The 14,553-nt window shown below is 39.1% G+C and overlaps 1 protein-coding gene across 1 annotated transcript; it reads right to left on the bottom strand.

The window, feature by feature from the left end:
• Positions 1-759: 759 nt before the first annotated feature.
• Positions 760-12,167, bottom strand: prkar1aa (protein kinase, cAMP-dependent, regulatory, type I, alpha (tissue specific extinguisher 1) a). The gene is made up of 11 exons (XM_053514682.1): positions 12,041-12,167; positions 9,438-9,617; positions 9,116-9,283; positions 8,341-8,432; positions 7,550-7,611; positions 7,006-7,052; positions 6,753-6,911; positions 6,375-6,435; positions 6,161-6,282; positions 5,655-5,736; positions 760-5,486 (listed from the first exon to the last, which is right to left on the bottom strand). The coding sequence occupies exons 2-11, from the start codon at positions 9,609-9,611 to the stop codon at positions 5,314-5,316; spliced, it is 1,140 nt and encodes a 379-aa protein (XP_053370657.1). The 5' UTR covers positions 9,612-9,617; positions 12,041-12,167; the 3' UTR covers positions 760-5,313.
• Positions 12,168-14,553: the final 2,386 nt, after the last annotated feature.

Here is a 14,553-nt window from a genome sequence, read left to right as displayed (position 1 = left end):
TAAATATGATAAATAAACCGTTAGCACTGTCCACTGTGATTCTACACGATTGCCGATCAGGAGAGACACAAACACATGCGCAAACATTCGAGTGTCTGAATGTTCTCTGATTTATTCACAGAATGAAGAGGTATACAAGTCCTAATCCACACACCCCGAGTAAACACAAAGTAAATACGCATGACGTACACCCGTCAATACATCAAGCACAAGCACGAGCTGTTTGGATGTTCTGTAGACACCTTGGGAAACGAAGAAGGTATCCCGTGCCTCTATCTCTTACATCTCTCTGTTCTATAGCATATGACCATAAAATAACCTCCTTGTTGTGCTTCCTCTTACCTTGTACACTAATACTTACTGTAGCAACATTCATGAAATTCCCTCAAGCTTAAAAGTATGCGACACAGGGTGCCTGACCAAAAGACATTAAATATACTCTCTTTGCTGTCATGTGTGTTTGACTGTGGCTGTCTGGACGTGATCTAAGCGCATACATCAAGAAATAATTCTTCCTTTAATTAACCTTCTATTGTTAAACAAAATGTTGGATAAGCCACGCCCACAAAACTGAAACAACAAGCATCATAAGCAATTTTTTTTACCTGTGAATGCGAACGCAGGAAACCACAAGGCGTGGGTTATATTCCTTTTATTAGGCATGCCCTGAAAGTTTACCAAGTGAGAATAAAATCACATTCCTTCTTTACATAAAAAAGGCAAAAAGAGTTCCATGGATAAAGAGACAAAAAACTGAGAGATGTTTAAGAATTTTTTTATTGCTTGGCCTGCCGTTGGGATGATCGATACCAAAAAGGGTTACAACATCAGCATATATATGATATGATAAAAAGGGAGGAGAAAAAAAAGAAAAGAAAATTAAATTGTATACATCACAAAAACAGAGAAGAGAAAATGGTCCTCAGCAAAGCTAAAAAGCAGCGCAGATGGACACAAAAAAAAAAAAAATTAAAATAATAATAATAATTAGCTTTTATCCATAAAATAGCTCTGAAAATAACACATGGGAATGCCGAACACACAAGAGATGAAGAAAAGGGATTCGGTATGAAAAAGGGAAAAATATGGCTGTTTAAAGCGGGAACTGTGAACATTTCTTAATAATCAGTATAATAATAATAATAAACAGCGTGTCGAGCAGCCGCTCGCTATATAGCGCGGAAAAGCATCTCTACTAGAAACGTGTTACAAGAGCCAGTTCCTAAAAACAAATACTGCAGAAATCAACGTCAGGGAACGTGTAAGAACGTCACACTTGGTGCTTTTACAAGTTTCTGCGCAAGATATACAAATGTAGGAAACAGGATGTTCAGGCAGTGTTATACTATACGAAAATAAAACATGCCAGTCACTCATAAAAAAAAATAAAAATAATAATAATAAATTGGCTCATTTAATACACAGTACCAATATTACATTTTCACTTCCAACGGTCACTTAACTCTTTAACACAGTTTACAATATTGTTGTTATGATGCATCAGAAAAAAAAATCTAAACGCTTGTTCATCAATTAGGGCAGCCACGTTGTCCACCAGGTCTCCTGAAGAGTAGATTTAGAGATTTCCTAAGGCAAATATGGCTCAAGTAAAAGTAGAAGCTGTCCATTTACTTGTGTACTTGAGTAAAAGTACAGAAGTACTAGCCATCACAATTTACTGCCATACACAATTTAGTGTCTGATGTACGGGGCTTGTAGTAGCTCACAGTAGCCTTTAATATACTAAGAAATCTCTCTCATATTGTGAACGCGCTGTCTCTGTCTGCACCAGCACGGCTCCTGATTGCAAACACTTGTGACAGTCTGAGAAAAAAAGCAAGGCAGCAGGTGGCGACATTCCCGCTTCAAATACTACACAGCACTGTCGTCAGGCGACGCAACGCCATACAGAAATGTAGTGAGGTAAAAGTACAGGTGTTTGCTTTACTTTTTTAGCGGAGTAAAAGTAAAAAGTACAGAAGCTACTTAAGTAAAGTACAGATACGTGAAATAGGTACTTAAGTACAGTCAAGGAGTACATGTATTTAGTTACCTCCCACCTCTGATGCTAGCAAATGCTAGTTTGTAGCTTGTGGCCTCTTTTATGAGTTATAAGTCATTATCGTTTCTGTTTGTAGTTTTCACCTTTATCATAGCTAGGTTTTTTTGTTGTTGTTTATTTTATAAAGAATTAAATAAACATTCACCTGAAATGCCGCATGCTAGTTTACTAGTTAGACCAGACTGTATTTTAATCTCAGAAAATTTGAACGATTCCAGAGTTTTATACAAAAACAATCGTGGAATTTCCTCCAGTTATGACTGACTGCATCCACGAACAATATTTTTTAATAAACCATCTCAGTTCTCTGAGACCAGATTAACGATTGAACCCAAAGCGACTCTGATGGACGTAGGAACGAGAACATTTTCATATTGTAAAACTGTGTGCTAAAGGTGAGGTGATGTTGCGATTAAAAGATTTATTCCTACGCTCAAACAGAAAGACTGACAAATTTGCGCTTAGCAAAAGCAAAACCAAAGCAAAAGCAAAAAAAAAAAAAGAGTTTTGAAAAAAAAAAATTGTTAAAAGAAAAAATAAAATTAGGCACTTCCACAAACTAAAATGAGCGTAAAAGAGATTCTTGTATGGGTTTACAGCTCTCACTTGTATACACTTAAACAAACACACTTTTTCAGCTCGAGTTTCCTCAGTCAGTTTTGAAGAAATACAGTACAACATTTGGAAAACTGTAACTCGCCGTCCTCTTTAATACTATACAAACGTTACGTATTAAAGCTGCAGTATGTAACTATTTTGGCGATAGCGTCTACGAGCTAGGTCTTTAAACTGATTTTAGGACCGAGTGCTTTCCTCTTCTCTGACAAATTAAACTTTTAGGGAGAGAAAAAAAAAATGACATACTGCTACTTTAACCCAGGTGAAATAAAAGCCATTCGATCGCTGCAGTAACTACGATCTTACTTTCTGCTTTACGGTAAATATAATCAGAACACAATGACGTTACAGGGATCTTAAATAGACGTACATTTTTTAAAAATTAAATACCCAGAGTACCAAACGTGTGCTGATGCTCACTCAGCGACGCGTCACATCTTTAAACTGAACCAACGCGCATCCACAACAGGCACGTGATATCTAAACTAAACTTCGGCATGAAGCACAGGAGCACTGTGAGGTAAAAACACGAGACGTTTTATCCCTATTCCATACGCAAACATGTCTCCACCACTGATCCACTGGGGACATGTCCTAAACCACGCCCTCTTCGCTAAAACATCGGTCTAAAACTACTAACCCCACCCCTCTCACTAGTCCACTGCGGACGCGTCCCAAACCGTGCCCTATTCACTATCGTGGGCTCGTCTACGTATGATTAAATCTCCCAAACCACGCCCTCTTCACTAAAGAGGGGTCGTCTATAATGTCTAATCGTCATCAGACTCCCAATCCACACCCTATATTTTACTATACAGGCTTCACAGCCACTGCAAACTCCCGTCCCTGATCTGTCTTCGGCGGAATCGTCCCAAACCACGTCCCCTTTTCACTAATAAGGGCTCCTAATATCACTAATGACTCGTCATCGTCAGTCTTACACGGATGTGTCCCAAACTGCACCTCGTTCGCTGCACACACCTCATCTGAGCTCAGCTGTCCCAAACCACCATTATTGTCCGCCGTGAACAGGTCTACACTAGACGGTCTGGACTTTAAAGTAAAAATTTGGTAAAATAAACAAAACCGAACCAACAATATTGAAAAAGAAGAAGAAAAAATAGCGCCACATGAATATATATATTTACATTTATATAGAGAGAAGCTTAATATAATATTTTTTTATATATATATATATATATATATATATATACCAAAGTGTGCAAAAAATACAGTGATGGTGATTTATTATCATTTACTTCTGCTATAAATGTGCAATTAAGAAGGATAAGGAGCAAAGCGGATCGCTACGCTACACACACACACACACACACACACACACAATATCTTAATGATTCAACTTCAGTACCCTCGGGAGAACAAACAGAATCAACAGGAATCACAGACACACACACACACACACGTGCGCCTTTGGCGTCACCACAATCCAAAATAAATTGTAAACACTGTTAAAATGTGCGGACTCAAGCGCGCGCACGGTTTACAGACTCGGGACTCAACACACTCCGAACACGACAAGGAAAAGCCGCCGCCCCTGATCTTCACTGAAAGCTGAAACAAGTCACGATTAGAAAAGAATGTGCACAGGAAATTAAGACAGTACGGTGCACTTAGTTTGAGTACAGAGAGGAAAAAAAAAACTAATTTTGGAAAAATCTGATATTTAAAAAACAATTTTTCAGCCCTCAGGATTTAGGATTAATTTTTTTTTTTATTTTGTGGAGGAAAAAAAAAAAAAAGGATAAACAAGCTAAGGCTCATCTGTAAGAAAAATAAGGTTCTGTTCTTCCATCACGCATTAATCCTGAAATCACAGTCTGACGTTTAATTATTTTAATTTTCTGTAACCGTTCAATTGATACTGGAGTTGTTGTTTTTTTTTACTTTCTGTAAATTAAACTCGTCTTTTAAATATCAAAATCTCCAACAGAGAAATAAACTTCTGAAACTAAGTCTTAAAACAAGGTCAGAATCAGGATTGTGAGTGATCCAGAGCTCATCCCGCTGGGAATACCTGGCTCGAAACGGGAACACGCGCTGTACGGAACGCCGGGATTCAGTAACACTAAGTTAAAGGCTTATGAAATAAATTTATTGTACCTATAAACAGGATGAGGCTCATCTGTAACAGAGGGAATTGTCTTTTTATTGAGCTCTGACTTTTTTTTTTGTGTGAAGATTGACCAAATTAAGATTACTCTACAACACACACACACACACACACACACACAAACAAACACAAGAACATGAGAAATAAAAGAGATCTCATCTGATTCGAAATACTCAGAAATTATGAGGACAAAAACCTAAATTTGCTGAAAAATTTTAAATAAGTTAAATCAATATGCGTCACGTTTACTCGAACAGACGGAAGAAACGATAACGAGAGCAGTTCCTGGTGTTTCTGTTGAATTCCGGCTTCGTTTTACAGTCCTACCTTCGAGGGGTTAAATCTACCACACACACACACACACACACACACACACACAGAGCGAGCACGAAGGAAACGTACACAAACAAAAGTAAGAAAATAAAGCGTAGCTGGACCCTGCGATAAACAGAGAAGGTGTAAAGAGAAAGAGAGAAGGAACTAGAGAGAGAGAGAGAGAGATTCAAACGGAGAGCGAGACGAAGCTGTTGTACTGCTGGATGTTCCTCTTCAGGATGTCGGAGCAGGGCCCGAGCACACGCTCAAACCGGGGACGGTCCAGTTTCACGCACTTCAGAGGACTGCGAGCGACCACAGTGGCGGCGCGAGGACGGTTCATCAGCAGCGCGATCTCGCCTGAATACACACACAGGACATTTTTTTTTTTAAACTCAAAGGAGATAATAAAAACAAAACACATTTTCGTTGCTCAAAGACGTACAGGTGAGTATAAACGGATGAAAGGATAATAAATAGTTTGTGAAATATTATTTAAGCTTTAAAACGTAACATTTAAACACTCACCGAAGTAATCAGAAGAGCCGAGTCTGCCCACTTCCACAAACTCCTCGTTCTCTGAGCGTCTCTGAAGCACCGCAGCAGATCCCTAAAACACCAAGGTGTATTAGTGTGTGTGTGTGTAGGTGTTACATCACTATCTAAAACATATTCAGACTCTAGCTCAGAACGTCGATGCATTTCTTTCTTTCTTTAACCCCGTGCCAGCTTTTATAGCTTCATAATATTTATGGCGAGATTCAGTTTTAGTTACTTAAAATTTAAACTGGAGAAGAGGTTTAGGATTCAGATTAGGATTTTTCTAAAAAAAAAAAAAAACTTTAAAACTTAAATTTGGTTTTACTTCCTTTTTCAAAAGGTGGCAAGAGAGTGAAACAAGTTCCTCCTGAGCAACATTTAGGATTTTCTCTAGATAGTAAAAATGTGTGTGTGTAACTATTTGAAAGTCCTATCCTGCATCTTGTATAAACGTCTGTATTCGATGCATTTCTTAAACATTTCTTAAACGTCACCTCGAGGATGATAAAGAACTCGTCTCCGGGTTGGCCTTGGACGACGATCTTCTGCCCGTCCTCGAACTGCACCGTCTCCAGGGCGTCGGCCACCGTTAACCTCTCCCATTTATCCAGGGATTCTGAACATGGGTAAAAAAAAAAAAAACGCTTTGTTAGCATATCAGTGCGTATAATTGATTGAAGATGGAACGGCACACGTGATGACGCTTACCCAGAATGGACACCTTGCTCAGAAACTCCTCGTACATCTTCCTCTTCCTCAGAGTGCTCCCCTGCAAAACAGGAGCGACTTTTAATGCGCGAGATAAAAACACCCGGAGTTGGGATTCCGTCTCAGGCGAAAGAACTGGCGGTACAGGTCGGGAGCATGTTCGTAAGTCGGATTTGTTCTTAAGTCCGACAAAGTAAGTCTTATACCCCTTAGACACGAATATACAACGTAAAGCATACCACTTGACTAAATCTCTGCCATCATCTGCCAGAAAGAAAAGAAGTTATGTGGCCAAAAACCGTAGTCACATCTAACAATCTCACAGTGAAATGTTGCCCGGAAGCCCGGACATATTTCGATGTGTGTGCGTGTGTGTACCATCAGTATCCTCCTGTAGCTGTCTCTGTCGATGCCCCAGAGTTTGACGTTGGTTTTGGCTCGGACGGTCGCTGCTCTAGGGGTGCCGTAAATCAGCGCCAACTCGCCAAAACTTCCGCCTTCTCCAATACTTGTCACCCAAGTGTTGTTCACGTACACCTACGCAACGATCAGACATGTGACAAACTGGACACGTGTATACTCGAGTGATTTAAAAAAAATAAATAAATTAAAAAAAAAACTCTTAACTTACATCCATTTCGCCTTGATCGATGACGTAGAAGTTATCGCCTTCGTCACCTGAAGCAAACAATACAATGGGAAAGATATAATGTTTTTTATTTTAACATATCTTAATTTCTTGTGTTATTCGACACTATTCGACAGTAAACACTAATGTTTATTTGACTCAAGATTTCTTAAAGATTTAATAGTATTAAAATGACTAAATGTATCTAATAAACACTAAAATGCTGTTTAACTTGCGTTGTATGTTTGTTTAAATGTCACGTCTCATACAAAGCGATAAAAATTCTTTAAAATTGACAAATTAAAAACAAACCAAAAAAAAAACTAGTCTCTGGGGAAAATACAAACTGTTTCAATATTTTGGTGAAAATATTGCACCTTCTGCTTTTAATTTTATGGGTGGTTGGGGCATTACTGCCACCTACTGGACTGGATTGGCAGAAAAAAAAAAAATAAAAAAAAAAAAATATATATATATATATATATATATATATATATATATATATATATGTTGGGACAGAAACATTTCAGTAACACACACAGCGCACCTTGCTGAATGACAGTCTCTCCAGCGATGTAATTCACAGGAAACATGGCATCAAATATATCACTATAAAAGAAAACATTTTGATATAAAGTGAGAGGAAGAAAGGAAAATCGGGCTCACTAACAAAGATTAGCAGGGATAAATAATCGGTTATTGTTGTTAATATTAGTTATTAGTAAAAATAATTAGCAATCTTAAAGAAACCCAAGTTTTTAAATCATTCCTGTCACTTTAACAACACAGGACATGTATGATCTGCACACGAGTACTGCACAAAAATCATAAGCAACCCCTCTTTCTTTACATTTTGGTTCCAAACTTTCTTGTATTTTGTATGTACTCTTGAGAAGTAGTTTAAAAACAGAACTGACTGTCACTTCATCAACTATTTAAGTAAACTTTCAAGTTCCCTAAAATTTACAAATTTCTTTAAAATAAAAAAATAAAAGTCTCTGCCAATATGCTCAAAGCATGCCTTAATAAAAATAAATAAATAACTATAATGGAACAATGCTTTCAATAAGTCAGGGGAATTATTCTTATATATTACTTCAAGAAATTACAAGAAAGCTTGCGTACAAGAGATCAGGCTGTGTCGAAGTATAACCACAAGATGGTGCTGTTTCACTTCCTAATGTACATTATAGCCCAGTTCTATACAATTTAATGTCTTAAAACATCCCTTTTTTAGAATAAAAGAAATTTGCATGGAAGTTTAGAAGAACATATGTTAAGTAAAATAAATAATAATAAAAATCAATCCAGTGAAGAATGTTTAAAAAAATACTTCACCTCCTTTCGTTGTCATCGAGGTGGGAAAAGAGCACGTTCTTCTCGATCGCTTTAGCCAGAGCAGCCATGGTTTTGTAGTCTTTTGGAATAACCTGGAAACGAACATGCACATGATCATCTTCGCAGGTGAACAACTAACAGGGTGCTTGTTTAAAATTATATATTTTAATTAGCATATTTTTTTTTTATAAGAAGTTTGCTCAAGTAGATCTCTTCACTGCTAGTTAGTTCACCAAATTATTAGCAAACAAACTAAAATAAATCCAAACAAATGCAAAGACCTCAACACTGACAGGTGACAAAGTGACTCTTTTTTTCTTTTTGTCATGATGAGAAGATGTAGCTGTACAGTGCTGTGACAGAGTATTTGCCCCTTTCCTAATTTTTTTCTTTAATGATTTAGATCATGAAACAAATAAAAAAAAAAACTGCATGATGACAGTCGTTGCCACCAAGGGGGTGGGGGGTGGTGGTGGTGGGGGGTGGAGCCATGTAAGTTCAGGGGAGCAATTACTTTTTCACATGAGGCCAGATAGGTTTGGACAAGCTTTTTTCCTCTTAATGAATAAAATCATTATTTAAAATCTGTATCTTGTATTTACTCTGGTTATTTTTCCTGTAATATAAAAATTTGTTTAACAATCTCGAAAACGAGGGAGAAAAAACAAAACAAAAGGGGGCAAAAAGTTGTCCACAGCTTCTAAAACATCTCTGGTAACTTGTTAGAGAGTATGCTTCAGTTTTTAGATTTGCGAGTTTGGCAGCGTTTCAGTACTTTTCTGACGTAGGACGCGGCGTCCTCCTCGGTGTAAACCTCCGCGCTGATGGCGCCGCGGCGACGCCGACCTTTCACCACCGGGTTCATGAGAGGAGAAATCTCGTCCTCCCGAGAATCGGAGCGAGAGCCGGACTTCTGCTGGCTGAGCGTCTGCTTGACCTCCTCCTGAGACGGTAATACAAAATGAATTAGTAATATTAAAATCACAACTACAGTGAGTTTAAACGCACATTTCTGCTTCTTCGCGAAACAAATATGTCTAACAACTAACAAGGATGTTCACATCTCTACATGATTCACAGCAAATAAAAGCGTGCACCTTCTCGAGCCTCTCGAAGTAGTCCCGGAGAAAGGCCATGGGTCGCTCGGGCCTGGACGTGCACAGCTGCACGATGCAGTCCTTCAGCAGCTGCTGGATGTTGTGCTTCTGCACGTAGAGCTCGCACTCCCGCAGGCTCCTCTCCTCCTCACTGCTCGAGCTGCCGGATGCCATGATGACCTGAAGACACATCGCGCGTTGAAAACGACTATAGTCATTTACAACTACATCAACATTCAAGCTTGCACCGTAGCCAATCAGAAGGTTTTAAAAAAGCAGCCATAATACGGTCACCAAGGGGCAGATAGGGTTAAGACTCTTCCTCGAGCGCTCAACAGCATCAGCATGGCAATACTGGTGCTTGAACCCTCAACCTTCTGATCCCAGAGCCACCCATAATCACTGGACCTCCGCTGCCCATTTACATCTTACTCTTAAAAGTTTTAAAAATACTTGTTTTCTGGCTTGACCTCAGTTCCAAGCCTCAGTAATCCCTACAACGACATTTTCAATTCTAGCGGAAAGCCTTTCTGGATGAATGGGTGTTTATAATAACGAATTCTTGGATGGGATCTTAAACAAGGACATATTGTATGAATGTGATGTAGTGTATATTACCTGGTGTTACACAAAATTCATTATATTAAACTCTTAGAGGGGGAAAAAAGTGTAAAACTAATTAATGCTTCCTTAAGAGAGTTCCCACACTGTACTACTACATGACTAAATAGTACCGTTCCCAGGAAACCGTTTCACCCTCTTGCCCTCCCCCCACTCGCCAGCATTTTTTCCGTATCCGATTCGATACATACTCGGGTACGCTGTCTCATTCTCAAGAGCAGCTTTTCCTGGAGACTCGGACACGGTTCCCGAGCGCGGAACGCCCTGACAAGGCGTGAGAAGGGTTTTCTTGAATGGGACAAACCGGTAAAATTTTGGTCTCAGGTCTGCTGCTGAAATGTTTACTCAGTTATTATTAAAAACAAAAGGAATAACAGATATGACATTTACATCAGCCAGTGTAAAAACTCTCGTATGACTGACTGTACACGCCTGTTCTCACCCTGGATGTTCTGATTCCTCTGTTTTACCCTCCAAAATTATCCTAAAAGTGTAAATATTAGTGATGAGCCGGGGGGGGGGGGGGGTTTATTCAGTTACGAATCGTGATTCTTTTGTGTGTTGATTCACATAGCGCCAGATTGACTCCAAAATCGATTCCGATATCTCTCACTTGTGTGCTCTCACCTCACACTTCAAGACTTTGGAGACGGTAAAACAACGATTCGTAGACTGGCATCCCGTGTGGTGGGAGGGAATAATTTGCTGAGATTGTTTAGAAATAATAATTAAAAAGGGTAACATAACAGAGAGAGAGAGTTAAGTAACAATGTAGCTTTACATTAAATTTAACTTAAAGTTAAATGCCAAACTTTTGTAATTGGGCCCTTGAGCAAGGTCCTTAACCCTCAACTGGTTTAGTGTGTAATGAGATAAAAATGTAAGTCGCTCTGGATAAGAGCGTCTGCCGAATGCCCAAATGTAAATGTATTTGAAGTTAGCTTGGATTCTTTGAATGCTGTGCTTGGTTTTTAAACTCAAATGTAAACAAATGTTTATAAATCCCAGAAGGAAACTGCTTAAAGTGAGAAAAATAATTTCAGAATTGTTGAATAGCGCTCTGCATTTTATATTTTTTTAAAGATTAAAGATAATAAACTAATAGGTTTATAGCCATATGGAATCGGTATATTTATAAGATTGTGATACTTTCAGAAGCACAGAAGTATCGTGACGTGCCTGCTGATTCCCATCCTTTAGTAGATGTGTGTGTGTGTGTGTGTGTGTGCACAATGCCATGTGATGGAGTGATTGCCTGAGGATCCACCATAATAAATCAAAGAATTCATTACAGGAAGAGCATACAGACTTAAACCCTAGTATGAAAAAAAGCATTTATTTATATATATATATATATATATATACACATACACACACACACATACACACACACACAAAATGCATTTTAAAAATTATTTTAGTGACACATGCACTTCCTTTACTTGTGGGATTTGCAAAAAGCAATAAAAACAAATCATCATGTGAACTATAAGATGTAGATGTGTGAACACGTTTCCACACATAGATGCTGATAAACAAAACATACTTCGTGTATAATCTCACCTCAAATCGAGCGATATGTCAAATAAACCTAACGCAGCTTCCCAGCTATTAATTTATTTTTTATTACTTTCATTTCCCATCCGCTTTCGATTAATCCCGCCCCCCTGCCCTGTTATTGGCTAGCCCTTTCCCGCTCTCTGCGCGTCGATTCGCTACAACCACCCCCCCTCACGTAAAGGCACAATGACGGCCAATGAGAGCCAAGGGGGCGGACGGGAATCGTCCAATAGCCGCGCGGACCAACAACGTTTCTCGTAAAAGTGGTGGGAAAAGATCACGCGCGTAGAGAGCCATTAAGGAGAAGCGCCATCTTGTAAACGCTACCGTTATCAAAACAAACGGAAATCCACAGCGTTGACTTCGTTTTCCCGCTAAAATGTGACGAAGCATACACGGTGTCGTTGTGCTAAAGGTCTTACCTGAGTTATGGGAAGAGAATGTTTCCTCAGTAATGTTTTGCTCTTGCGTTTATTGGTACTTTAATAATAAACAGTGACACTCCCGTTCTCCCTCGCTTGGATGGGTGCTTCAACCCGGAAGTACGTCATTACCGGACGCAAACACGCAGTGACGTCAGTTTTCTCCCCCTCGAGGCTTTGGGGTTGTTTCTAAAAAATAAAAACCCACGACTTTAGAGATATTTCCAAATGAATAATAAAAATACTATTTTTTTAAAAACTATTATGAATTCAGTCATATTCCTAAATGTGTCCTGTAGGACTTTTCTGGTTCCACCTTTTCACACACATGTGGGGGCGCCAAAATTTTTTGAGATTCACATGCCACAGATCTGGTCGCTTTTAGCGTATGTCCTCCCTCAGACACCTTACAACCTGCCAGTAGAATTCTCTATTGACGGTCTGGCCCCTGGGGGCGAATTCTTAACGCACAATGACGCAAAGGCCTTTTTGGTTGTGGAGATGACGGGCTCTTTCACTGTCAAGAGCATTGCTTCGTCTCAGGGCCGTACCCATATACCCAAGATTCTTCATGTGTAATGATCCTCGATCCTCATCCACGTCATCCTCATCCAGTTCTTGGCCGACGTTGACCCGATGTTCCTTCTGCTCTTGGGTCAGCAGCCTGGGGGATTAAAAACTTGGCAGCAACACTTCACATATTCAAATCACACCGGAGAATTGCCTGGACTGTTCTGTATGACACACTGACAATGGCAGCAATGTTGTGGAGATCATGCACAAGTTTCTGAATGGTTTCGAAATTTCCAGGAGGTTGAGCTCATTAAAGGCCTTTCTGATCCCTTGTGCTCTTCCAGTGATGTTCTTCCGCTCTAGAAGCACATGTGCCACTCAAAACCCCTCAAACGTCTCATTGCAGCATCGCTGCTAATGTGAGAAATCATGTCATATGTCTTTGTGGCAGATTTGCCCAGTTTCACGCAGAAAATCTTAAAAATTAGAAACAAAACTAGTATTGAAAATTTTCAAGACTAGTTTTGTAACATGCCGACGGATCACAGGGAACACCGACCTGCATAAGTCAGTGTGTCAAAAGTAATCGTCCTGTATACAGTACATCGGGAGCTGTGCAACTGGTGCTATTATGATCACCTGTGTTACCACTTTTGCGATTTCATCATGGACAGCAAGTTAGAACAAAGAGTGAACATGTACAAATAGCTGTGTTTCTTTTTCTTCTTCGTCTTTTTTGTTTACCAACAGTTAGAACCCAGTAGGTTATTTTACCACTAAATAATAGTCTCATTCTTTCTGATCTTTGCCTGATCTAAGCCTTTATTAAAAACATCTAATGCGTCCGTCCCAGATCTTGTCTCGACTTAACTCTTTATCTGCTTTATGTGGTACTTCCACACACTCTTTCTTCTCGACACATTTATGCACATCACCACCACCTATAGACCTCTTTCTCCTCAGCTTCCTTGTTCTTTCCAGGGAAGTGCTTCCTGCCCTGATTGGAGACCCCCATTCTAAAAAGCTCTTATATAGCTTTTTACTTTACCAAGTTCTTGAGCTGTGGTGCCATATCAAGCCTCTCCTGCATAGAGTATATTTCCTGCATGAGAGTAAGTCTTTCCTTATGGCTCTCTCTCTCTTAGTTATGCTGTTCATAGTTAGTCTTGCCAGAGTCCCCTGTTTTGCCTGAGCCTCCGATACCTTTTCTGGTATACTGAACATCCAGCCTCCTAACACACAGTATAATACCAAAACAGTCCCAGGATCTGATATCACCCAAATGAGGATGGGTTCCCTGCTGAGTCTGGTTCCTCTAAAGGGTTCCTCCTACTGCCATCTCAGGGAGTTTTTCCTTCTCACCATCGCCCTCTTCTTGCTCATCAGGGACAAACTGAAAAAGTATAATTTTATATATATATTTCCTCACACTTTTCTACTACTTGCTTCCATAATTTTGGGGGATTTTGCAAAGCTGATTTGTGACAATGACCATTGTTAAAAGCACATTAATCGTTTGTTTGTTTGTTTTCTTTTCCCTTTTCCATTTATTTTTATTTCAAATGAAATTTAAAAGTTTTTGTTAAAATGTCTTATTGCTACTATCTTTTATTTCATTTCATGTTTATTTTATTTTCTTCTATGTAAAGCACTTTGAATTACCACTATGTATGAAATGTGCTATACAAATAAACTTGCCTTGCCTTGCCTTGCCTTTTTGTTGTTGTTGTATGCAAAACTAAAAAACTTCCAGCTCCAGGTTCTTTTTTCTTTTCTCTCCTTTTTTGTTATGCCTGGTGTCTAGCCTTTCCTTATACTTGTAAAGCTGACTTGGAGCTAGGGAGGGGAGGGGTGGGGTGGGTGCTATAGGGATTTATAAGGTTTTTTGTTTTAAAATCAATAAAAATATTGTTGAAAGAAAGAAAAAGCACTTTAGAAATAAAATTGATTTGTGTCGTTTTTGTGGGTTTCCTTAAAGTTCTCCAGTTTCCTTCCACCTC

This window comes from Clarias gariepinus, chromosome 16 (assembly GCF_024256425.1).
Source record: "Clarias gariepinus isolate MV-2021 ecotype Netherlands chromosome 16, CGAR_prim_01v2, whole genome shotgun sequence".
NCBI classification, from domain to species: Eukaryota; Metazoa; Chordata; class Actinopteri; order Siluriformes; family Clariidae; genus Clarias; species Clarias gariepinus.
The sequence above is the reverse complement of the archived record's forward strand: the minus strand, read 5'-3'. Positions and strand labels throughout refer to the sequence as shown.